At 35.3% G+C, this 23,118-nt stretch overlaps 1 protein-coding gene across 2 annotated transcripts in view; it reads right to left on the bottom strand.

Annotated features, from left to right (window-relative positions):
• Nucleotides 1–23,118, bottom strand: part of SPOCK3 (sparc/osteonectin, cwcv and kazal-like domains proteoglycan (testican) 3) — a 516,259-nt gene that overhangs the window by 133,422 nt on the left and 359,719 nt on the right. For both annotated transcript variants that reach the window (XM_011967787.1, XM_011967788.1), the window contains exon 5: nt 22,063–22,186. In XM_011967787.1, coding sequence (XP_011823177.1) covers nt 22,063–22,186 — 124 coding nt within the window. The remainder of the gene's footprint in view (nt 1–22,062; nt 22,187–23,118) is intronic.

The following is a 23,118-nucleotide window of genomic DNA, read 5'->3' on the forward strand; positions in this document are numbered from 1 at the left end:
CTTTGTTGATTTAAAATCTGTTTTACCAGAGATTTTTTTTTTTTTTTTTTTTTTTTTTTGCTTTCCATTTGCTTGGTAAATCTTCCTCTATCCCTTTATTTTGAGCCTATGTGTGCTCCATCTTTTAAGAGTCAATAATTATCTTCCCACTCTAAAAGAAATAGATCTTGCTAACTAAAGTAATATGACTTCTTTAGTGGTTACTGCCATAATTTACTCAGAGCAAATGATTTTAAAATTAAATAGGGTAGACTTTCTGGCTCCAATCGACAAATGCACCAGTGACTAATTTAATTCAGCTTCAGCTGATATCAAGAAGCACTGAATGCACCCAATAGCTAATCAGATTACTCATGTCTCTACAATATTTTTATTTTTTCTTGTCAAGTAACTCCTTAATGGACAGTTGAAATTCTTAACTAGCCTTGTGACAAATGATTAAAAATTATTAAGGACTTTGAACATGTTTATAGTAGCATATTGGTGCTTTCAAAAGAACAAAACACTTTCAATGATATCATTATTTTTCATTATTCAATGCTTCAAAAATTGAAAAAAAATGCTTTTGTCAGTAAAATCACAGCACATTTTTAAATGTAATTAAAAAGTCCAATATCTAATCAAAAGTAGACATAAATAGTTAAGCAATCATGAATGTTTTAATGAAAGCCAAATGAATTACATGAAAGTTTGGAACTTCAGATTTAATATTCTGCACTGTAACTTCTGTTAACTTAATATTTCAGAACCCTGAACTGGCTCATATAATAATTCTGATTCATGACATAATTTAAGAAAAGTTCAGGAGCAACTGTTAGTGGTATATGAGCAGAAAAAGCCAAAAGTTAATATAAATCTTAGCAAATATTAAATTTTGCCATCTGAATATATGTTTATCTCCCTTCATAGATGTGTTATACCACACTCATTTATGCTTTAAACGTAGTTTATTTAGCAGTGATTTTTTAAATATAAAGAACATAAAAGCCTGGCAAATACTTGAATGAAAAACAAACAGACAACAACTATTAGTTTATTAATAACAGGAATCACATTTTCTGCCCAAAAGTTGATGAGTCATTTTTTACATCGTTAGGCACTAGAAAAATAACTTACAAGAGAATTACATAATCTTTACAAAAATTTGGTTAATTCTTCATAAAAATATGTTTCACCTTTTAGCTTTCTTTGTCAAAATTACAATTTAAACATTTCAAAGTTGTCTTTATGATTTTCAGGAAATGATAAAATTATAGCTTTACAAAAGTTACTTCATATGTGAAATGATTTCAGAATGATTCTACTCAACAACTTTTTTTCTATGCATTTCTATGAAGAATAACAGAATCAGATGTATAGCAAATATGCCCTTTGTATATAATCATACGATTTTAGCTACTTTTTATCAGAAAGCTACTTAGTTTTACTTACTTATGAATTTATTTTGGAAAAAAATTCCATGGAGAATTTTACTGAAAGAATATCAGGACATTAAAAATGCTACTTTGAAATATTTTTTAGCTATACCCACTGATTGCATTCTAATTAATAATGTTCAATTTACTTAATTACCACAAAGCTGAAATATTTATAAAGGTATATGTGAACTAAAATATCACATAAAGGCCAAACTCATTAGTCTATAATTACCAAAAATGCAAATAATGTAGTGAAAGACATGATTAATGCATTCCTGATTATCTAAGACCCTGAGTATTGAGATCACTTAAGTTATGAGTTCTTGTGAAAAGCAAGCCTGCAGATGATTCTGACACTAGTCGCAGAAAGTTATTTTATAGTCATTTGTTTAATAAGACGATTGAAGAAGAAAATATGATCATACTATTGGACAAAAATGCAGCATATGAAAAAGATTCCACCTTCAGGGTCAGCAAACACTGGGACAGGCTGTTGTTACCAGTTTTCAAGCTGATGAAATCATCGTGGCCCTCACATATTAGAGCAGAGGTTTTCAGCTGGGGATAATTTCGCTCCCCCCTTCTCGGGGACATTTGAGACATTTTTGTTTGTCACAACTAGAGGCAGAAGGGAGAGTGATTGTTTCTGGCATCTACTAGTTAGCAGCCAGGAATGCTGCTAAACATCTTACAATGCACATAACAGCCCCTACTGATAGAATAAAGATTTATCTGGCCTCAAATGTCAACAGTGCCTAGATTGAGAAGCCTTGATTAGGCATTAGTCTGCTGTAATGCAATGAAAGGGTTAATTCAATTCTCAACCTCTCTTACATATTTCCCTTAAGAATTAGGAATTTTTTCTTGGGCATTCACTAAAGTAATCCATATAAAATAATAATTCTACAAACCAACTGCCAGTAACAATTCTACAAACCAACTTAATTATCTAGAGAAACCAGAAAATACAAATCAGCTAAAACAAGAAAATATACAGTTGACAATGGCCTACTTTTGTTAAGGCACCACTATATGTCAAACACTGTGTTAAGCAGTTTAGATGTATTATTCTTTTGATCATAAAAATAAGATAGACATATTTTTACAACACATTTTTCAAATTAAGTTTAGAGAGCTTATGCAACTGATAAAAAATATATGGCTGAAATGGTATTCAAGCACTATTTTATAGTTCTAATGTAGAAGAAGTACACAATCAGCAGAGAAATAGCAGCAATGTTATTTTTCTTATGGTAGCGATACAAGTTTTCATTCAAGTGAAAAAAAATCAGAAAATATGGAATGTCATGAATCACTTTTTTATTCCCCATTTTAATCTATCTTGGACAGACTAATGTATTATATTTTTAATGCCGTAAATAGCCAATATCAAAGCCATGCTTTGAACTCTCATAAACAGCATTCCTCATATTCAGCTGCAGCCAACCCTTTCCCAAGAAAACACTGTTCACTAAGATTCTTCTGATCCTTATTGAATGGTGTTTCCCATTCAAACATAACCACAAGAGGAAATGAAGACTCCAGCCTTAAATCCATTTGTTCATCCAATCAGGATATATCATTTACACAGAAATGCCTTAATTGTAGTATACATACACACACAGGAAGTTAACCCCAGTAACAGTGTTAAAAACCCTCTGCACCACAGTGGACACTACACCATTGTTCTCTCTGTGGAACACTCTACAATTCATCATGGAATACCACCCTGCTTCATTGGAGGAGCATTTCCTTTTCTCACCAGAAACTTGATTTCAAAAAACTTCTTTTTATATCACAAAATGTTATATTAATAATATATCATACTGGCCTCACCACAGGGAAAGAAATGCTTGTACCACAGAGCAGGTGAGAGTCATTTTCCTGCTTTCTTAATTCAATCAGAGGGAAGAGAGGCAAGCCCCTTGCAAGGACAACACTAGAGATGTGAGCATAGGTGCTCCTAGGCAAACTGAAAATGAGAAATGGACCCACAGAGTCCTGAGAATATTAAAATTCTTAATTCAAGCAGTCTCTAAGGCTCACAGATATGCAAGTTAATTTTTCATTATACCTTATGCTTCAAACTTTAGGCATTCAAAATAGCATCTAGAAACTGGGCATTGTAAAGGAGTAGTTGAATTTAAGCTAACTAAGCTGAGATGAGGGAAGTAAGGACGCTACAACCCAGGCTAGTAAGTGCGCAATCCTTGTCATGTAGTCACGGACAAGTTAAAACACTGCTCCAGTTGGTAACCAGATTAACCGACCAAGGAGAACTGCCAGGAAAAAAAGTAACAAAACTATACCTAACCCTTAGCTTGCTAAACACATTCTCTCATATGTACTATATCCTTTGGACCAGTATATCTCTAATTTTCCAAACAGGAATTATTAGTACGAATATTTTATTTTTCTCCCAAAGCTAAACACATCTCAAAATACTCTGCAAAACTTTCGCATTTGACACAAAGCTCACAACAGCCTGTAGTGGCATATCAGAAAATGCCCAAAAGAAAACAACTGGACACATGGATGATCCTAAACTTCAAAATGTGGTAATAAATTTTAAAAATTGAAAGATCAAAAGACTAGTAGGTTTATCTTATAATAATTTGATTTTATTTGTTTAATTAAACTTTGTCATTCAAATCAAAATTCTTGTTTAAATTATTATGGATTCATGTTGCTTTCAATTAAAATAGCTTCAAGTAAAATAAAACCTATAAAAATATGTTATTTAATGATTTGTATGATACATATGATTAATAAAATAATTTTTACTTACTCTTACCTTACTTTTTAATTATTTATCTTAGTACATAATGCGAGCTTTGTCAAATAACAACTAAAAGGATTTTTCAAAGAGATACAAGTGTTGTTAAAAATAATAAAAAATAAGATGAGAATACAAGGTCATGAGGATAGCATTTCAGAAGAAATTAATTTTACAGATATAAATGAGAGTCAAATTTTTTAAAGAATGGGAGTAAGCAACAAGGGATGCACTGTAAAAAAAAAAAAAAACAATGTAAGGAGCGGAAAGATTCAGGGCAGAAGGTTAAATTTAGCTAACAAGAGAAAAGACTTTGAACACTTCAAAGCAGTAGATGATTTCAATGGTTACCCAAACATAAAAATACTGACGTGTGGTAGCTTGTACATACATTTCAATGTCTATGTGGTTTACATAACTAAATTGTTATATTAACTGCTTTAAAATACATAAAAAATGCAGAAATTCCTTGTTTATTATGCTTAAGAAATACCAAGGGCTTATTTTAAAACACGTACTATTTTTATAACCAAGATACATGTTAAATGATCAATGGTCCCCAAGCCGTTTTATGCACTGGTAGCAATAGTACATTTTGGGATTTCTAAATGTGAAAGATGGGCAAGAGCTGGTGAATTTAGCTTTGACACGGTTATATGAACACATAAAACGTAGCGTTTCCTCTGTGTAAAGTCTCCCCTTGAGTAAATCTGAGGGATTAACCTAAAAAGCCATGATTTCCTGAGCCTTAAAATGCCCTCGGTTGACTCACTTCAAGAAAATTTGTACATCTGACACCAAGGCCCAGAATACACATTTGGGAAGGAGAAGTCCTGGCAATGGTGGCATAGTGAAGAGGAACTGTTAATCAGAGCGGTTAAAACATTAAGAGTAAGTTTCTATAGGAAAAGTGAGTATAAAAAGGAAGAATCATGAGGTTAACATGAAACAGAGAGAGTGGAAACAAACTAGTTAACCTTTCAAAGGTTAAAAATACATTAACTAGTTAACCATTCAAAGGTTAAAAATACATTAAATATTGTAAAAAACAATAACGATCTTTCTAGGATTCGCATGCACAAAAACATGTCTGGAACCATTTCTATAGGCACCTTGTGTATTTACGTTGTTAAGAAACACACAATATACTCAACATGAGATTATACTGATCTCTCCAATTCCATTTGTCAAGAGGAACACACTCTGGGTTATCAATCTCAGGGGAGAACCCTACACACTTCTGTCTATTGCATCTTAACATGGGAGTCACCAAGAGAGACTTTCACAAGGCAGCCCTGGAAGAAACAATGCTTTACTCACTTGGGGAAGAGACAGAGCAAGATGGGCTTCAGTGTGTTCGGACCCTGCCCCCACCCATGGCTAACGGACCCTCCAGCAGCTGACACAAGGCAACTGATGCCCACCCGTTTCCTGCTGCAGTAGAGGGACCCATCCTCTCTTACACGGAATCTGAAATCCTGAAAGCTTTGGGCCTGCCTGGGGGCCACAGAGGTGCATGCTTAAGCAGAACAAAGAAACACTCATTACGTTTGAAACAGGAAGAGATACTCCCACACAAAGCGCTAATACAAGCACAGGCTGTGTGGCCTTCCTATCTCTCGGTAAGGAAGTGTTCCAGGCTCATGGCCCATCTTTATGTGGATGAGTGGGGGTCAAAAGACTGCACATGAGATTACCTTCCCCAATGCCAATCCAACATAGCAGCATTCTTTGCCGCTTGCCTTTTTCCATGTTTGTAAATATTTTCTCCGTGAATGAGAAACTTACATTTAGTTTTATGTTCAACCAATTTTCTTAAATGTGCAATAGAATCTGTCTTACATTCTTGCTGCCTTCTTCTGCAGTATAAAATTCTAGGAAGTTTTCCAACTACACGGCCCATGTTCTTAAATACAGGTGGGTTTACCATCAGGACTATATTAGAGAGCTCAACCCTTCCCCTCTTCACCAATCGGGGGTCCCTCTGATTTACTTTGAGTCAGGGAGGGCAGGGGAAAAGATTAACTTTTTTTTCCCCTGTAGCTCCATCAATTACTAAGATTACTAATATCTCACTATGTGCTGATGAGATATGACAGTTTGTCCCTGTAAAAATTGCTTTATATATCTCGAGACTATTTTATTATATACTTCTATGATTGGAACTATTGTATCAGATTTTCCAGTTAAATTAACATATTCATCATTATGTAATAATTCTCTCTGCCATTTTCTGTGGTGTTTATGTGAAAATCTAGTTTGTCTAATATTAACAGAGCTGCCCTATTATTGTGTAGTGTTGGGGACAAGTACCCAACGTATTGCTGTACCTTGTGGGAGCAGAGACACTGACAGTCTTTTGTTCTGTATTATCTATTGAATTTTGTTTGTTTAGGAAATACAGTTGCAAGACAGAGATAGTGTCTAAGTACAATATTCCTTTGTTTCTGGCCCAGGGTATTATGTCTTCTGCCAACCTCCAAGAAATTGCAGCATCTTGCAAATAGGATAAAATTTTCAGACCCTTCACAATTCTAGTGGTTTTGGCAATGATAATGAGATGCTGGCTGAAAAGTGACTTCCTGTAAGTGAAAGAACAGAGGTCCCACAGACCATATTAGAAGACCCAGTAGTGAATTCTATCACCCAAATCATGAACAAGGGTAGTGAAAGGCTCACCCACATTCTCTGTTATTAAAAGTTTCAAGCCTAGTCTGGGTGCAATGGCTTATGCCTATAATCCCAGCACTTTGGGAACCCAAGGCAGGAGGATAACTTGAGGCCAGGAGTTTGTGACCAGCTTGGGCAACATAGTGGGATCCTATCTCTACACAAAAATTAAAAAAAAAAAAAAAAGTGGCTGGACTGGTACTGTGCACCTGTAGTCCAAGCTACTCAGGAAGTTGAAGCAGGAGGATCATTGAGCCCTGGAATTCCAGGCTGCAGTGGTCTGATTTTATCAGTGCACTCCAGCCTGTGTGACAGAGCAAGACCCTCTCCCTAATATAGAAAAAACATTTGTCATGTCTGGACAGTAGGTTTGGTTCAGACTGTTCCAATGTGTTCCAATGGCACTTTGGTCAGTTATTGCTCACTCATCTCTGGGCAAGGGGAGGAAGGGTTGTTATCTTGACAATGGGTTCAAGGTTTCTCTCTCTCCAAGTGAGACAGAAGGCCCAGTACACTCATTCACATATACTGAAGAACTTTGCTATAGGGAGTGACTCAAGCTCTTAAGACTGTATTGGATGCAGGCACCCAACCCAAGTCACTATCATATCTGGTTCTGTTGGAGAAGGTGGCACAGGTTTCAACTGGTAGGGTTTGGGCAGGGTTTACACTATGAAAGGTAATAAGGAATGTAAGCCAACATGAACTTTCATGTGAGGCTTTTGGGGCCAATTCAATGCGTGCTATTCTTGCTTCCACATCTGAATTCACATTAGGTAGCGATGTGCTATGTATTTGTACTTTTTTGTCTGGTAAACGGTAGAAGAGATTCTTCCTTACCATGAGTGAGCCAAGATCCATGTGTAAAGAAGTTTCCTTGAGGGAGGTGGAAACCTCTTATCGTTTGCCACAAATAGGTGCATATAACTTCATACAATGATTAATTTCATGTGTCAATCTGAATGGGCTAAGGGATACCATATAGATGGTCAAACATTATTTCTGGGCATGACTATGAGGATGTTTCCAGAACAGATGAGCATTTGAATTGGTAGACTGAGTACAGAAGACCCTTTCACCAATGTGGGTGGGCATCATCCTATTGGTGGAGAGTCTGGATAGAATAAAAAAGGCCGAGGGAGTGCAAATTGCCTCTCTCTGTTTGAGATATCTATCTTCTGTCCTCTGACATCAGCACTCATTTCTCTCAGGGTTTTGGACTCACATCTGGGACTTACACCATCTGTCCCTTGACTTTCACACCTTGGGCCACAGACTGAATTACATCATCAGCTTTCCTGACTTTCCTGCTTGTAGACAACAGATCTTGGTACTTGTCAGCATCCACTACCACGTGACTCAATTCCTGTAATAAATCTCCTCATCTCTCTCTCTCTCTCTATCTCTCTCACCTTCTCTCGATATATACATATATGGGTTGTAATTCTGTGGATAACGCTAACAAACCTTAAATGCCTACAACTTTTCCTATGCAGATGATACCCTGTTGTTTGTCAAGTCCAAAGTCTCAATCTCAATGACTCTGACTGCAGTATTATTACACCTCTGTCAGAAGAGATAACTGATAAACCCTAACAAAGTTTGGCATCTGTTCAGTATATTTCTTTTCTTTCTTTCTTTTTTTTTTTTTTTTTTTTTTTGAGACAGAGTCTTGCTCTATCACCCAGGCAGGAGTGCAGTGCTATGATCTCGGCTTACCTCAACCTCTGCCTCCCAGGTTCAAGCAGTTCTCCTGCCTTAGCCTCCTGAGTAGCTGGGATTACAGGCGCCCACCACCACACCCATCTAATTTTTTTATTTTTAGTAGAGATGGGGTCTCACCATGTTGGCCAGCCTAGTCTCGAACTCCTAACCTCATGATCTGCCTACCTTGGCATCCCAAAATGCTGGGATTACAGGCATGAGCCACCACTACCGGCCCCTGTATACTATATTTCTTAAGGCTATGTGGGTGGATTTACAATGCTGATCTCTCCAACAGTGAAGAAAAACTGCTATCTCTTTGATTTTTGTCACCAAAATGTAGACCCAAAACCTTATTGCATTCTTTGGGTATTGGAGAGAGCATATTCCCCACTTAGGCATTCTCCTCGGTCCTTGACAAGTCAACTAAACCAACAGGCTGATTTGGAAGCCACCTAGCAAGTTGTGTCACATCTCCTACCTGTGGGGCTCCACAACCCTAATGAGCACCTTTAGCTACAAATCCCTACTGAGACTTTTTCTGGTAATGCTGTCGCTGTTCCAGTTTTACCAGCTGACTCTGACAGCATCACTGTACTATTTAAAACTAATATGTGTCATATGTTAGCTCCTTGGACTACTTGCAGTCTGACAACAGTTCACCTTTTATCACCAAATCTACTCAGTAATGGGTTGACCAGCAAGGTATTTAAGCACTTTCCATGCTCCTGATCATCCCAAGAATCTGATATTGTTAGGCATCGGGATTGGCTCTTAAAAAATAAACTCAAAAAGATTTATGTCTTTGCCTCCCTCACCTCCACATGGTTCACACACCTTAGTAAGGCAATTTGGTCCCTGAATTTTGTTGTCCCCAGAAAAGGAGTATACCCTCTCACTGGCTCCTGGGTAGCGAATAAGATGAAAGGAGGTTATAGATACCTATTTTAAACATTGAGGATTTCTCTTTACTTCCCCTAACAGCAACTGCAGGCTGTCTTGGTTGCTGCACCCTCCAGTTGGCAGCCTGTCCAAAGGGAGCCTTAGGGATTCAAACTCAATTGTGGATCACACTGCTCTTTGATTCCACTGACAGTAGTCCACGCAGGCCACAGATGAAAACATAATGGGTCTCTCTTTATAAAACTTCCCCTGTCCCTCCTAATAGACTCTTATGGATACAATGTTCTTGTGTAAAGTTTAGGAGTTGATGGAAAGAAATAGAAATTTTAGTGACTATAATGGGACCCACTAATCTTGTGGTGATAGAAGGAGAACAATACCAGGTATTCCTGGAGAGGGAACATCTTAGCCTCTAAAATAAATAGAGGGACAAGAATCTTTCATGAGCTTTTGTTTTTCCAAGCCACGCTGACATCTTTGCTCCCCAAGGAAAATGCCCTTGTGTGTCTCCCAAAATGTTGCAAGTGTCTTAAAGTTAACTGCGTGCTGGATCTGACTTCCCCAGACACTCCTTTTTCCATTTCACTTAACCTTACCAGAGAAGTCTAGAAACAAGAGATGACACCAGCTCCTGAACCTCCCATGCAAATCACCTGTCAACACCATCAGACGTCTTTTCCCACCTCCCCTCTCATTCTGTGGGGTGAATGAATGCTACCAGTCTGGTTGCTAGACAAACCAAGACAAATTAGGCACACTTCCTTCAAGCTATCACTCCAAAAACAAGGAGTAGAGTCTATTATTCTAACTGAATTGGGAAACCTGAGATCTGACAGCAGGCTGGAGAGCCATATTTGATACACTGTCAATCTATGTCCCATCAACGATATAGGTCCCACCTGCAGAGTCACATCAGTTTTCACAACACCTTCTTTCCGGGGCACCATATGCACTATTAGCATTGTACTTCCGGAAAGGAAACCAGGCATTAACTTGTTTTTGTACTGAAAATAGAGTGACATACACTTCAGGGGTGGTCTTAGAGACCCTCATCTACTTTAGGAAACAGCACCAGTAGATAACGTAGCCCTCAGATAACTCAGGAGCTCTCTCTAAAATTAATTTATCACAGGTGACATATTTCCAAGTGTGACACCAGGCTCATTACTTATGGACACCTTGCAAGAAGTTCTTTTTGAAAGAGGAGGTATGCAATTAGAAAAGTTGATAATAAATGTTTCACTAAAAAATTTGTGAAGTGAAGTGAGCAATGACAGGACGTTGTTTCTGAAAGGCATTCAGGTCAATCCTAGTCCAATGACCAAATATTTTGGATGATGCAATTGTCCAAGATGCCTCTCTGTAGGTCAAGTAGTGACATCTATGCAATCACTAGTGTATCCTGCTGTACCTGACTTAATTCCATAGGCCAAGTAGAAAGGCCAAGACAAAAACGTAAGGCAAAAGTCACATTGGATATATAAGGTAGATCTGGATGATGTATGTGATGTTTCCAGGAGGCTGGCTCTGAGACCCTGGAGTGGGGGGTCGGAGACACTGCTGAGATAAATTTTGCTTGCAGGTTTGTATCATCCTCCTGCTTAGAGTTCTCTCCATGATATCCTTAATTAAAGGCTACTTGAGATAAATTGAACAGATTTGGTTCAAATACCTGTTGATGGAGTGGCCTACGTAGAGGAACATTCTCTAGAAGCCAAGATGTGGAAACAAAGGGCAGATACTGTTTGGAGGCAGATGTTCTGGGTTCACTCGCATTTTTGCACATCATGCAATCAGAGGCACTGACAGCTTTTGTTCTGTGCACTCTTTTCAAGGATGTTTATGTAGCAAACGGACTTAGAAGGTATTTCCTTCTGAAATATTGGCTTTTGAACTTTTAAAAATTTTATTTCAATATTGTAAGTGTACATTTCCACCATTTTTTGAATCACATTAATCTTGCTGAATACTTTTTGTTGGTATAATGGTACGGTATTTTTGGTAGGTCATATGGCTTTTCTGTCTGGATGGACTTTACTTTGGTAATCTCTCATTTTACTGTAATGTGTCTAGACTTGAGTTTCTTCTTATTTATCTTACTTGGTATACACTGTGTTTCCTGTACTTGTGGAATCATGTATTTCATCACTTCTGGAAAATTCTCAACCAAATTCTCTTCTAATATTTTCTCTGTGTTATTACTTTGGATTACTCTTTCTATATTTCATATTAAACTTTGGCTATTTTTTCATTCTACTCTACAGTCTATATATTCTACCTTTTTGGTTAATTTTTCAGAAATATGTATGTGTATGCATGTACACACATATTATATATAAAATACTTGTATATATTGCACACATATGTAATATATATGATATATACATATATTACAGTTTATTATTGTATGTTACATACATAATACATATGCATGTACACACATATATATAAGTTGTAGCTCATTATCTTCAAGTTCATCTAATCTGTTTACTGACTTAATTTTTAATTAAATAATATTTTAATTAAATAAATGATATTTGGTTCTTTTAAAAGTTGAGTTTTTTTTTTCTGAAAGTATATTTGGTATTGTTTGAATATTTCAATATCATTTTTAAATTTTTAAATGCTTCATACATTAATATATATTATACAGTTGATGTCTGTTAAGGAGCTGAGAACATTTAAGGGATTCTCCCGATACTTGGAAGCCTCAATATATACTTTCTCTGTAGAAATCTATTATGAATTCAGACTTCTAAGGATTCCACAGAGTTTGTTCTGCCAACTCAAATTCACAAGCAATTAAATAAATATTATAAATAAAGGAGCACACCAATACAATACAAATAAACTAATAAACAAAATGAGGTAAGCTAACAGGAGCAAGAGTGAACAATGCCAACAGCAAGAACAAGGCAAGATTTGTATTTTAAATACTTAAAATTCTAAAATTGTTAGAGACAAATTATTATTAAAGGGTCTCAGCTTTGGGCTTGCCTGACCTCTGCTCAGATGTAGTGTAATTCAGAACACCAGACCCATGCAAGAGCAGCTCAAAAGCATCAACACTATACCATAATAATGATATTATTACCCCACGCTACTGCAGGGACCTGTAGATTACTTTTCAGATTCCTAGTGCCTGATGACAAATATTTCCCGCTTTCTTTTCACCGGAGGCACAGCTGTTCAGAGGGGTTGTCTAATTCATCGACATCACTATGCTTTCACATCGAGCCTACTCTACCATTCTTTCACAGGCCATTAATCTTAATATTTTCGGATTCTAGTTATTGACAGTTTTTTGTTTGTTTGTTTTTCCTTTCTCAGTTTCTGCATTAGTGTTGTTACCTTCTATTTCATTTGGCTGTTTATTTGGCTTACTTCAGATACAAAAACATACTTAACCCACTGTCATTTCACATAACAAGACTAATTTTCTTGGTGGAGTACGTTTAGGGTGGGAAGAGGTTAAAGGCCACTGAAACATACAGTGCTCATAGAGTATATCCAGTGTGATTGTGGGAAAAAATATAATTTGCTCAGGTACCCAAAAAGGATATGACAGCCACATTCTGTTGTGTTTATTTTATAATTCAAGTGATTATAAACTGATATAGATACAATATATGTCATACTATTTTTTCTTTATCTAGAAAAATAATGTCATATTATTTTAAAATCATCTGTGTATTATTTGTTATTGATATAAAATTAGCATGCTTAATTACATGTTATACAAAATAATTTTATTATAGTATTACTTTTGTATCAACCATATTTTTATTCATAGCCATAGTATTAGTCTTGCTCTTTACTAGCTCTATGCCCTTATGAACTTATTTAAAATCTGTTTCAATGTCTTATGTTTAAAATGGGAACAACATTAGTGTATGTTAGTGTTTGTTATATATCTTATAGCATTGCTAAAATTAAGACGTTAATGCATATATAAATTAACACATTAGCTTAATTGAGTCATTCATTAATACATTAATTAATACAATACTGATTAACACACATTATGCAATCATGATATGTTAATTTTTTTAAAGAATATTTGTTTGTTGATATGAGTTGGGTGCCTTTGACAAAAGGAATATAGAGCTCTTCCAAAGGTGCTGTGCATACATTTACTTAATTACCTGGAAACTTTCTGAGTAACTCAGCTGGAATAACTTCTAGTAACACAGTAAGGATGGCACATGCTATAGTTATCTTTACAGATGAATAACATTATATTAATTGAAATAAGCCAGGCACAAAAAGATAAATACCACATGTTCTCACTCATATGTGGGAGTTAAAAAATATTTTGAGCCCCTGGAAGTAGAGAGTTGAATTGGGGGTATTAATGTCTGAGAAGGGGAGAAAAATAGGGAGGATAAAAAGAGGTTGGTTTACAGATACACATGGATAACCTATTTACTTTTTTACAATCTTTCTGAAGAGTTGAAATATATATGGTTTCTTTATATCTCTCCCATTGCCTCCCATGTTTTTTTTTTCCCCTTGGCAAAGTGACGAATAATTAATGTTACAAAGGACATCATTAAGGTAAAATTCACAAGTGATAAATGCATCAATTAAGGTCTTGCTGCGAGTTTTATTGCACAGTACAGTGCTGTGGTTAACTGTGTGTGAGCTTAACTGGGCTCCAATTCCAGCATTGTAATTCACCAGCTTTATGGCTGACATGGGTTTCCTTTTCTTTATCCTTAGTTTGCAGATCATTATAAAAAAGTCTTCTAAATTTCTTTAAAGATTAAATTACTACACATAAAATATTTAGGATATTAACTGATATTATTGTACATTTATTTTAGCAATTACTACAAATATTACTAGAACTTCTATTACCACAACTAGTATATGCCTAGTATTATTATCATTATGTTTCTCTTAAAGAACATGTATATTTAAACATGTTCTACATAGTTTAGGATTTTTTAGACAAATGGGTTCCTTATATATACAAACTAGATGGACTGTGTATTAACTACAAGATATCTAAGGTATAAAAGTTAACATGAAAATTCCCCAAGTGAATATATGTGGTGTTAGTCCTTTTTTAGCACAAGATGAAGACACTGATATTATACGTTCTATTCTGTGATGGCTACAGAAAACTTAATTAACATGGGCTTAAGCTCTATTAAAACTTCATTTTTTTACATACAAAAATCTATAGGTAACTTCATTCCTAATGTTGAAAATACTGAACACTTTTCTTATAAATTGGGACTAAGGCAAGGAGATGCATTGAACCTTGTAGTGGAAGTCCTAATCAAAACCTAAGGCAAGAAATAGAAATATACAAAAGGAAGAAATAAACCTGCCTCTATTCATGGAGAAGGATATTATGTGTAAAATAATCTGGAGAGATCTACAAAACATTACTAGAAATAATAAGTGAATTTAGCAAAGTGGCAATATACAAGTCAGTATAGAAAATTAACAATATAACAATATACTATCAGCAAACAGTTAAAAATTGAATTAAAATTAAATTTACAATAGTACTAATAAAAAACTACTTAACAAATTTAATAAAGGGCATTATGAAATCCTATACTGAAAATTACCAAACATTAATTAATGAAATATAACTAAATGGAGAGATATACCAAGTGTGTGGATTTGAAGATTTGGCACTGCACGATATCTAAAAAATGACTCCAGCTTGTTTTCTATAGAAACTGACAGACTGATTCTGAAATTCATATGGAAAGGCAAAGGGTAAACACCAAAGCAATAGTAAAAAGGTATAACAAAGTTGGACTTTGCACCGGAATTCAAAAGTCAGCATTAAGGTACAACAAATTAGACATGTGATACAGGCTTAAGGACAAATAGTAATAAAGACAGAAACAGACCCACACATTTAGGATCATTTCATTTTTGACAAAGACATCAAAGCAATCCAATGAAGTAAGATGCTATAAATGATTCTGCAACTGGTTGGCTACTTAAAAAAAAAAAAAATGTGTAGAAACGGGTTTTTGCCATGTTACCAAGGCTTGTCTTGACCTTCTGAGCTAAAGCAATTTTCTTACCTCTGCTTCTCAAAAGGGTGGGATTATAGGTGTAGGCCACTGTGCCTGGCCTGGTTGGCTACATTTACAAAAAAAACAAAAACAAAAACAAAAACAAAAACAAAAACAAAACCCCTACCTTCTACTATACACAAAAACTAATGAGTATCACAGTCCTAAACCTAAAAGTTAAAATTTTAAAGCTTCTAGAAGACACAGAAGATTGTTTTCTGCAACAAGTAATAATCACAGAAAGTTGATGAGTTAGGCTTATTTATCGCACATAATATCTAAAAGTATATTTTATTATTACTCTGATATCACAGGCTTTAAGCCAGTGAGAAACAACTCAATAAATTTAAAAGCCATATATTTTATTTTATTTTATTTTATTTTTTAGTGATTCAAATAAAGGTAGTTACCACATTATGTGTAGCAATATAGAAAAATAATGAAGTGTAATTAATTTTAAAAATGAATTTGCTTCAATTTTACATTAAAATATTGAAAGGCAGTTAAGAACATGGGCTCTGGACTTAGCTGGGTAACACTGGTCAAATGACTTAAATTCTCTGTGCATCACAGTTCTCATCTATAAAGGAGGGATAATCACCAGTTAACGTATTTAAAATATTTGAAGTATTTGCCAGAAAATATGGTCTATATAAATGTTTGATTTATATATGTACATGCACATTATCCATATGCACACACACGTGTATATATGAGGTTATGAAAGTTAATGTAGTGAAAAGGCCGTGGGATACCATATTGCAAGATCAAACACAAGTTACTGTGAATGGTAGACCAAAACCAGGCACCTGTGCCTCTGACTCATTACATTATACCTTCCCCACAGATAGGCCACTGGCACCAAGCTGTGGGAAACACGGATCAGGGCATTCGGAAAATAACTTAGTATCCAGAAACGTATGTAAAAATAAAGGGACTGGGGTGAAGGTATTCTGGAGCAAGGTACCCTGTGTTCTCTTAGAAGCTTCTATTCAAAGGCACCAGTCATTGATCAAGTCAATGGCCAATCAGGGATTTGAAAAAGCAAAAACAAACAAAAAAATGAGTGCTTTTCCCACATGTGAAGCTGCTTTGCAAGTGTTTTTTGGCTGTTTGCTTCACTGCAAGTGGCAAATTTAAAATTCACATTTTTCCCTGTAACTGAAGACCGGAGAGGATGTATTTTGTGCTTCAACACATGGCTCCAGGGAGTAAGGATAGGGAGTGTTGGAAACAAAATCAATGTAAGGGGAAGAAGACTTTTTTAACAATTAGAACACTCCTCAAATATAGAGGTTTACCTCGCAGAATATGATTTCATACCAGGGACTTCATTGCATAGAAGTTTTTCCTAGATGTTCTTTTAAGTTCCTTTTGAATTTGAAATTTTATGATAAGGTTCATTCATATTATTTCCTGTAATGTTCAGTGCTGTAATAAGAATTGATCCCCATAAATGACCATGGTAATATTCTGGTGGTATGATATTGATCGAGTTGGCCAAAAGTCAAATCCAATCTAAGTGCAAAAGCAAGTCACATGGAAAGAGTGCACATCCATTTTTGATAGTGGATCTTCCAAAATCAAATGATCTCAGCTCTAAATATTCAGAGGAAAGAAGATAGAACAACTAAACACTAAAAAGTATAACATATCAAATTTCTCATGATTAGGAGTCAGAAATTATCTACCTTTCAAAATGTGCATATGGTTGCTAGAATTAGTAACTATTAAGAGAAAGTAAGAACATGCCTCAAATATGGAAAAAAAAATAAATGACAGAAAGGTTAAAACATTATAGTAGCATGTTGAAACTTAAAATAGAAACTTTTTGAGCCGGGTGCAGTGGCTCACGGCTGTAATCCCAGCACTTTGGGAGGCTGAGGTGGGTGGATCATGAGGTCAGGAGATTGAGACCATCCTGGCGAACACAGTGAAACCCCATCTCTACTAAAAATACAAAAAAAAAAAAAAAAAAAAATTAGCCAGGCGTGGTAGCGGGCGCCTGTGGTCCCAGCTACTTGGGAGGCTGAGGTAGGAGAATGGCGTGAAGTTGGGAGGCAGAGCTTGCAGTGAGCTAGATTGTGCCATGGTACTCCAGCCTGGGCAACAGAGTGAGACTTCGTCTCAAAAAAAAAAAAAAAAAGAAAAGAAAATAGAAATTTTTTGAATAGTAATAAAAAAATTAGGCCTTCTCCTTTAAGGCTAATGTTATTGTTCACACACACACACGCACACACACCTCTATCTTTTATTTAAGTATTCAAAGGCAATAATTTGAAGGGATGCACGTGATTCTCAGCCATGGCTACACATAAAAGTCACATGAGAAGTTTTAAAAATTCCAATTCATGGGACCTCATTCCAAATCAAGTTAAGTAGCATCTTTACAGCTGGATTTGGAAAACTGCAGTCTAAAATAGGTAAGCTTTATATTTGCCTTCCTTCAAAACCACACACACACACACACACACACACACGCACACACAATTTTATGAACAATATTCATTTCTAAGGAATTCACGATTGTTTAGTTCAATTGCCAAGCAGCGCATCACTAAAAATATGATAGAAAAGAATTTAAAATCATCCACTGTTGTCCTCAGGGAATTTATATTACACATGTTCTACTCAAGTCTGAAACATTAGTATTATTTATTGACTTGTGCTCACAGCAAATGTAATGTACATTTTACATAACAAAGTGAGAAATATATCCATGATCTAACATAAATGCGGTATTGAAGAACAATTCCTAGTTCTTACTGAAGCTTGACAATACAATCAAAATAGACTTTGCCTGAAGTAAAGACATGAAGGCCTTCATCTTTTGTGTCAATTTCAAGAATGATTACCTCTCAAACAACCTTGAACAGACTTATATTTTGATTTTTCTGGCATTGCTGAATTTGAAAGGATTCAGAGAAGACTGGTTCTTTTAAAAAGAAAGATTAAATAGGCTTCTAAAGAAAGTAAATCATTTTTCTTAATAGGAAAAAAGACAATGTTCCAAAAATACTTTTTATGAAAATCACAAATGTCCCAATATTTTTTCAAGTAAGCCTATTTATCCATAGTTCCTCATCTGTTCATTTTTCTTTTTGTCTATGCATTTTTAAAATACTCTGCTGAGGATTTCTAGAAATGCCAATTAACTTAAAAGCTTGAACTCAAATAAAATAATTATTCAAAATTGATCACATTGCATAATGAAATTTACCTTTCAAAATTATATCTTAGTTATGTCATTTGGCTACAGTCTTTCTTTGTGTACCTTCTGATATGCCTCTTTCCCACCACATCCCCCAGCTCCTTCACCTATTGTACTTCGTAATGACCTCACCTCCAGTTAGGATGTGCAATGGAAATATCATTTATAATCTCCTCTCTATAAAATGAGCTGAAAGTAATGAACAAACATTGTGAGTCTAAAATAGAACTTGTAGGAATATTATTTGTAGTGTTAAAAAACCCCTTTGTATCAATGCATGTGTCGACAATTCAGCAGATGAATAGGAAAGGCTTCCACAGCAAGATCACACTTCCACACGGAATGTAGGGCCCCACATCCAAGACTCATCATATCTGGCTTCTGGTTTATCTTAACATATCAGGACTACTCAGGGGAGGATTTACAACTTCAAGCAAGGAGCTTCATGGACCCCACTGAGCTTAGAATTTGGAGCTCATCATTATTGTTGGAATGTGTTTACATCTGCCCTGTCATAATTTGCAAGTTTATTGACAAAATTTAGTGATTCAAGAGCCAGAAGAAAGATCTTGTGATCTTTTACCTATATTCTATTTTCAACTCTCATAAGCAGATGTTGGGAACATAATAAGATGACATTTACAAGAAGGTACTGGCCTCTGTGGTCTTTGTTCTTGATCCAGTAGCTAAATAGCCTAGGGCAATACTTTCTTACGAGGGAGAAACAAAAAATCACCAACATGTTGAAGTCATTAATTTGAGATTCAAATCAAATAAACTCTTAAGAAAAGATTAGTAAGGATAGTTTCACCTAAATTGTTACTGGGTTAAGAGTTCTACTTAGTTTTCATTGTTTTATACAGCTCAGTCTCATCGCTGTCAATGCCAAAGTTTAAGATTAGGATGGATGGTCCAAAGTGGAAAACTCACTAAGTTAGATTAGAATTAACAGAAATAAAAATGGTGATTTAGGGTTATTAGAGACCTATATTCACTTGAATCATGCTTTGTGTAATGTCTTTCTATGTAAAGAAAGCATTTGTTAAAAGTGACATTTATGCAAATAAATATTAAAATAATAATTCAAATATGAATTATCTATAAGATTGGTTGTGTTGATAATACTAATAAAATTAGATGATTTATAAGCCAAGGTATCACAGTGTGCCCCATGCCCAAGGCGAACAATGAGGAAACCCCATAAAATTGAAGATATACCTGAATTAATCTATGTATAATAGGTGCTTTTAGTCTTGAATGAGAATCTGAGGGCTATTTCTTACATGCTAAGTAACTCTAACATTATCAGTCAAGTCTCATCAAATAGGATTCCACTTCTAATTATAACTTGGTGTCCTATGAAACTAAATTGGAAAAGGAAGGATCACCTGCTAAGAGCAACCTAAAAAGAGTCCCAAAAATGTCAGCAGAAGCCAGCAGACTTCTGTTAGCACTCTTTGGGAATGATGACACCCTAGGCACAAACTTCTGGCACATATTTCCAATGTTGAGAAAGACACAGTTCTACTTAGGTGGATGCCAATAAAAATTTCCAATCTCTCTACCACTGACTCCATTTGTTCAATCATCTACAATCACCAGATAAAATTAGAATTAAAATTTGCTTCCTCTGTAGCTCTTTCTATCAGTTTGAATATTACAATCTGCATCCTTCATTATAAGTCAACAAATCAGTAAAATGATTTATACATCGTTTCCACGTGGGATTTTATAATATGAGATAGATTCACTCTCCCTTGTACTGACAACATGAATTCACTAAATTTGCAAAGCCAAGGCCCTACCTATACCATGTTAAATTCACCAACATCAAGACCATGTTGAAAGGACCCCTGACACACTCCTCCCCTAGCAATAACTCCGCTTCTATATACATCTATAAAAGTTTAGCAGGTAGACATAAGACAGCTTCACTAAGGATACACAGTACTTGGCACCTAGTATGTACTATGTATGTATTTAGTGACTGAATTAATTAAGAGCATTGTAGTGCACTTGCCCAGATTTGTAATTGTAAAAGGCAAGTGGAAGTTTTGGGGAAATATTTGCTCAGTCAAATTGTGATTCATAAGCAGGTATCCACAAAACCAAAGCATTTTAATAAAAGGTAAAAAAATTCTGGAAATAACTTTGCAGCAAGCACAATCAGATATGAACTAAGAAAAGGTTATTTATAGATCTCACGTACACTCTTTAACAAGAATATTCAAATTGTTGCTTAAAAGGATATTAACATGTTTTTGTTTTTTGAAACAGGTTTGCTCTTGTTGTCCAGGCTGGAGTGCAATGGCGCAGCTCACTGCAACCTCCGCCTCCCTGGTTCAAGTGATTCTCCTGCCTCAGCCTCCCAAGTAGCTGGGATTACAGATGCCCACCACCATGCCTGATGCATTTTTGTATTTTTAGTAGAGATGGGGTTTCACCATGTTGGCCAGGCTGGTCTCAAATTCCTGACTCAGGTGATTTGCCCACCTTGGCCTCCCAAGTGCTGGGATTACAGGTATAAGCCACTGCACCTGGCTTAATAATTTAATTATAGGGTAAGCTTCTTCTAGGGACACTGCATAATATGCTACACTCCCTGTCTAAAATACATATTTCTTAAATCTAAATTGTTAAATGTATCCAGTCCCTAGGGTTTCAGATAAAAGACAGTGAGTCTGAACTCTTTCCTTTCTGTTACATAAGCTAAGGAAATTTATCAATGTCTTATTTAGGCAAAGTTTGTAAAAATTCCAAAATATTTTAACAATATGGGACACTTAATTGGGAGGAAGAATAATGTAGACGAGAGAGCAAAGGCATTGAATCAGAGATTATATCAAATCCTAGCTTCAGTGTCAACTAAATATGTGAAACTTGCCAAATTGCCTTTCTGATCCCGGTTTTTTCATCTGGTAAAGAGGTTTTTTTTGGTGGCTTAAATGAGATAATATAGGAGATAAAATATGAGATTAAAAAAAGTAATTGTAGTGACAGATTGTAGCACATTTATTGTTGCCAAAATAATATTGATCACTAAAGCTATTGTATAGCATGCTAACATTTCTGGCACCTTTCATAGTAGCAGCAAAGGAAAGATTGGCTTTGATATTTGAGGGTTCATAGCTTTAGTATTTCAAACCTTAAAAATTCTGATATGAAAAAAACAAATACATATTGGATCATATTCCAAACCAGTGAGATTATTCATATTATTTTATAAAGTAAATGAGTAATTTGAATTATCACATTAGATAACCAATAGTTTTAATCATTTACTAATACGTATGCATCACTTATTTCATACTAAACAACTATAGGTGTCTTTACCTGAAAAGAGTAGGTATGACCATCTGAACCACAAACAGGGCTGGGATAGACCATTGGGCACTGCTTGCAGGTGGATAATATGGGACCCCTCCATTGCCTATGGTCTACTCCTGCTTCTTTCATCCTGTTAAAAAAATAAAGCAAGCATATTGAGCATATTTATTTAAGAACATGCATTTATATTAGCTCATTCCTCTCCTCCACTGCCATTCCAACTCCTGAAGATACATTAGAATCAACAAACGATTCTCATTTTTAATGTATTATTTCATGCCATATTTTTCATTATAATCTTTTGATTTCTCTCTCAAGGCTTGCCTCTAATAAAACAGGAATATGTCCCTTAAATATATTCTGCTAGTCACATATAAATGATAGCTGTATTTCTTCATGCGGACCCTTTTCATAGCCTCAGAAACAGAAGCAACACTTGCTCAGCAATAAAGGACTCACACATCTTAAGAAGGACTCACACCTTCTTAAAAGCCGTCCTCACATTCCATTAGGAACAATATATAAGAGATGACACCTAATTCACTGGGTGCCTAAAAGTAAGAGTGGCTTACTTTTAGAGAAAACAGAAACAAAGAATTCCAATTTTCCAGCATTTACCAGTATTTAGAAAGCCAAATGACTAGGGTTAGTGACAGCAAATCTCCTTTTGTTGTGTAAAAGTGTCTTAAAATAGATCCACGCGGCTTTGATATAGAATAACTTGAAAAAAATCCATTCTCTTCTGCTACCTACACTTACAATTGTTTGTTTCTCCACTTTGGTTAAATTGCTTTATTCCTTTGCCTATTTGTGTGAACAATTTACAGAGAGTCAGAAAAATGGCTTAAAAGTTAGAAAAAAAAGTAACTGAGAATTCATATAAAAACATTTAATATTTAGAAGTCCTGTAGTAAATCAATATTCGTTTATTACAACTGTTTATGGAGAGAGTAATTTGATGCCTATGTCAGGATGAGAATAGATGTTTTACTAGAAACTTTTTTTTCTTTGTGCCTTTTGTTTTCTTTTCATGAATATGTCAAATCTACAAACAGTGGTCCC

The sequence above is a fragment of the Mandrillus leucophaeus genome, unplaced genomic scaffold (assembly GCF_000951045.1).
Source record: "Mandrillus leucophaeus isolate KB7577 unplaced genomic scaffold, Mleu.le_1.0 Scaffold81, whole genome shotgun sequence".
Taxonomy (NCBI): Eukaryota; Metazoa; Chordata; class Mammalia; order Primates; family Cercopithecidae; genus Mandrillus; species Mandrillus leucophaeus.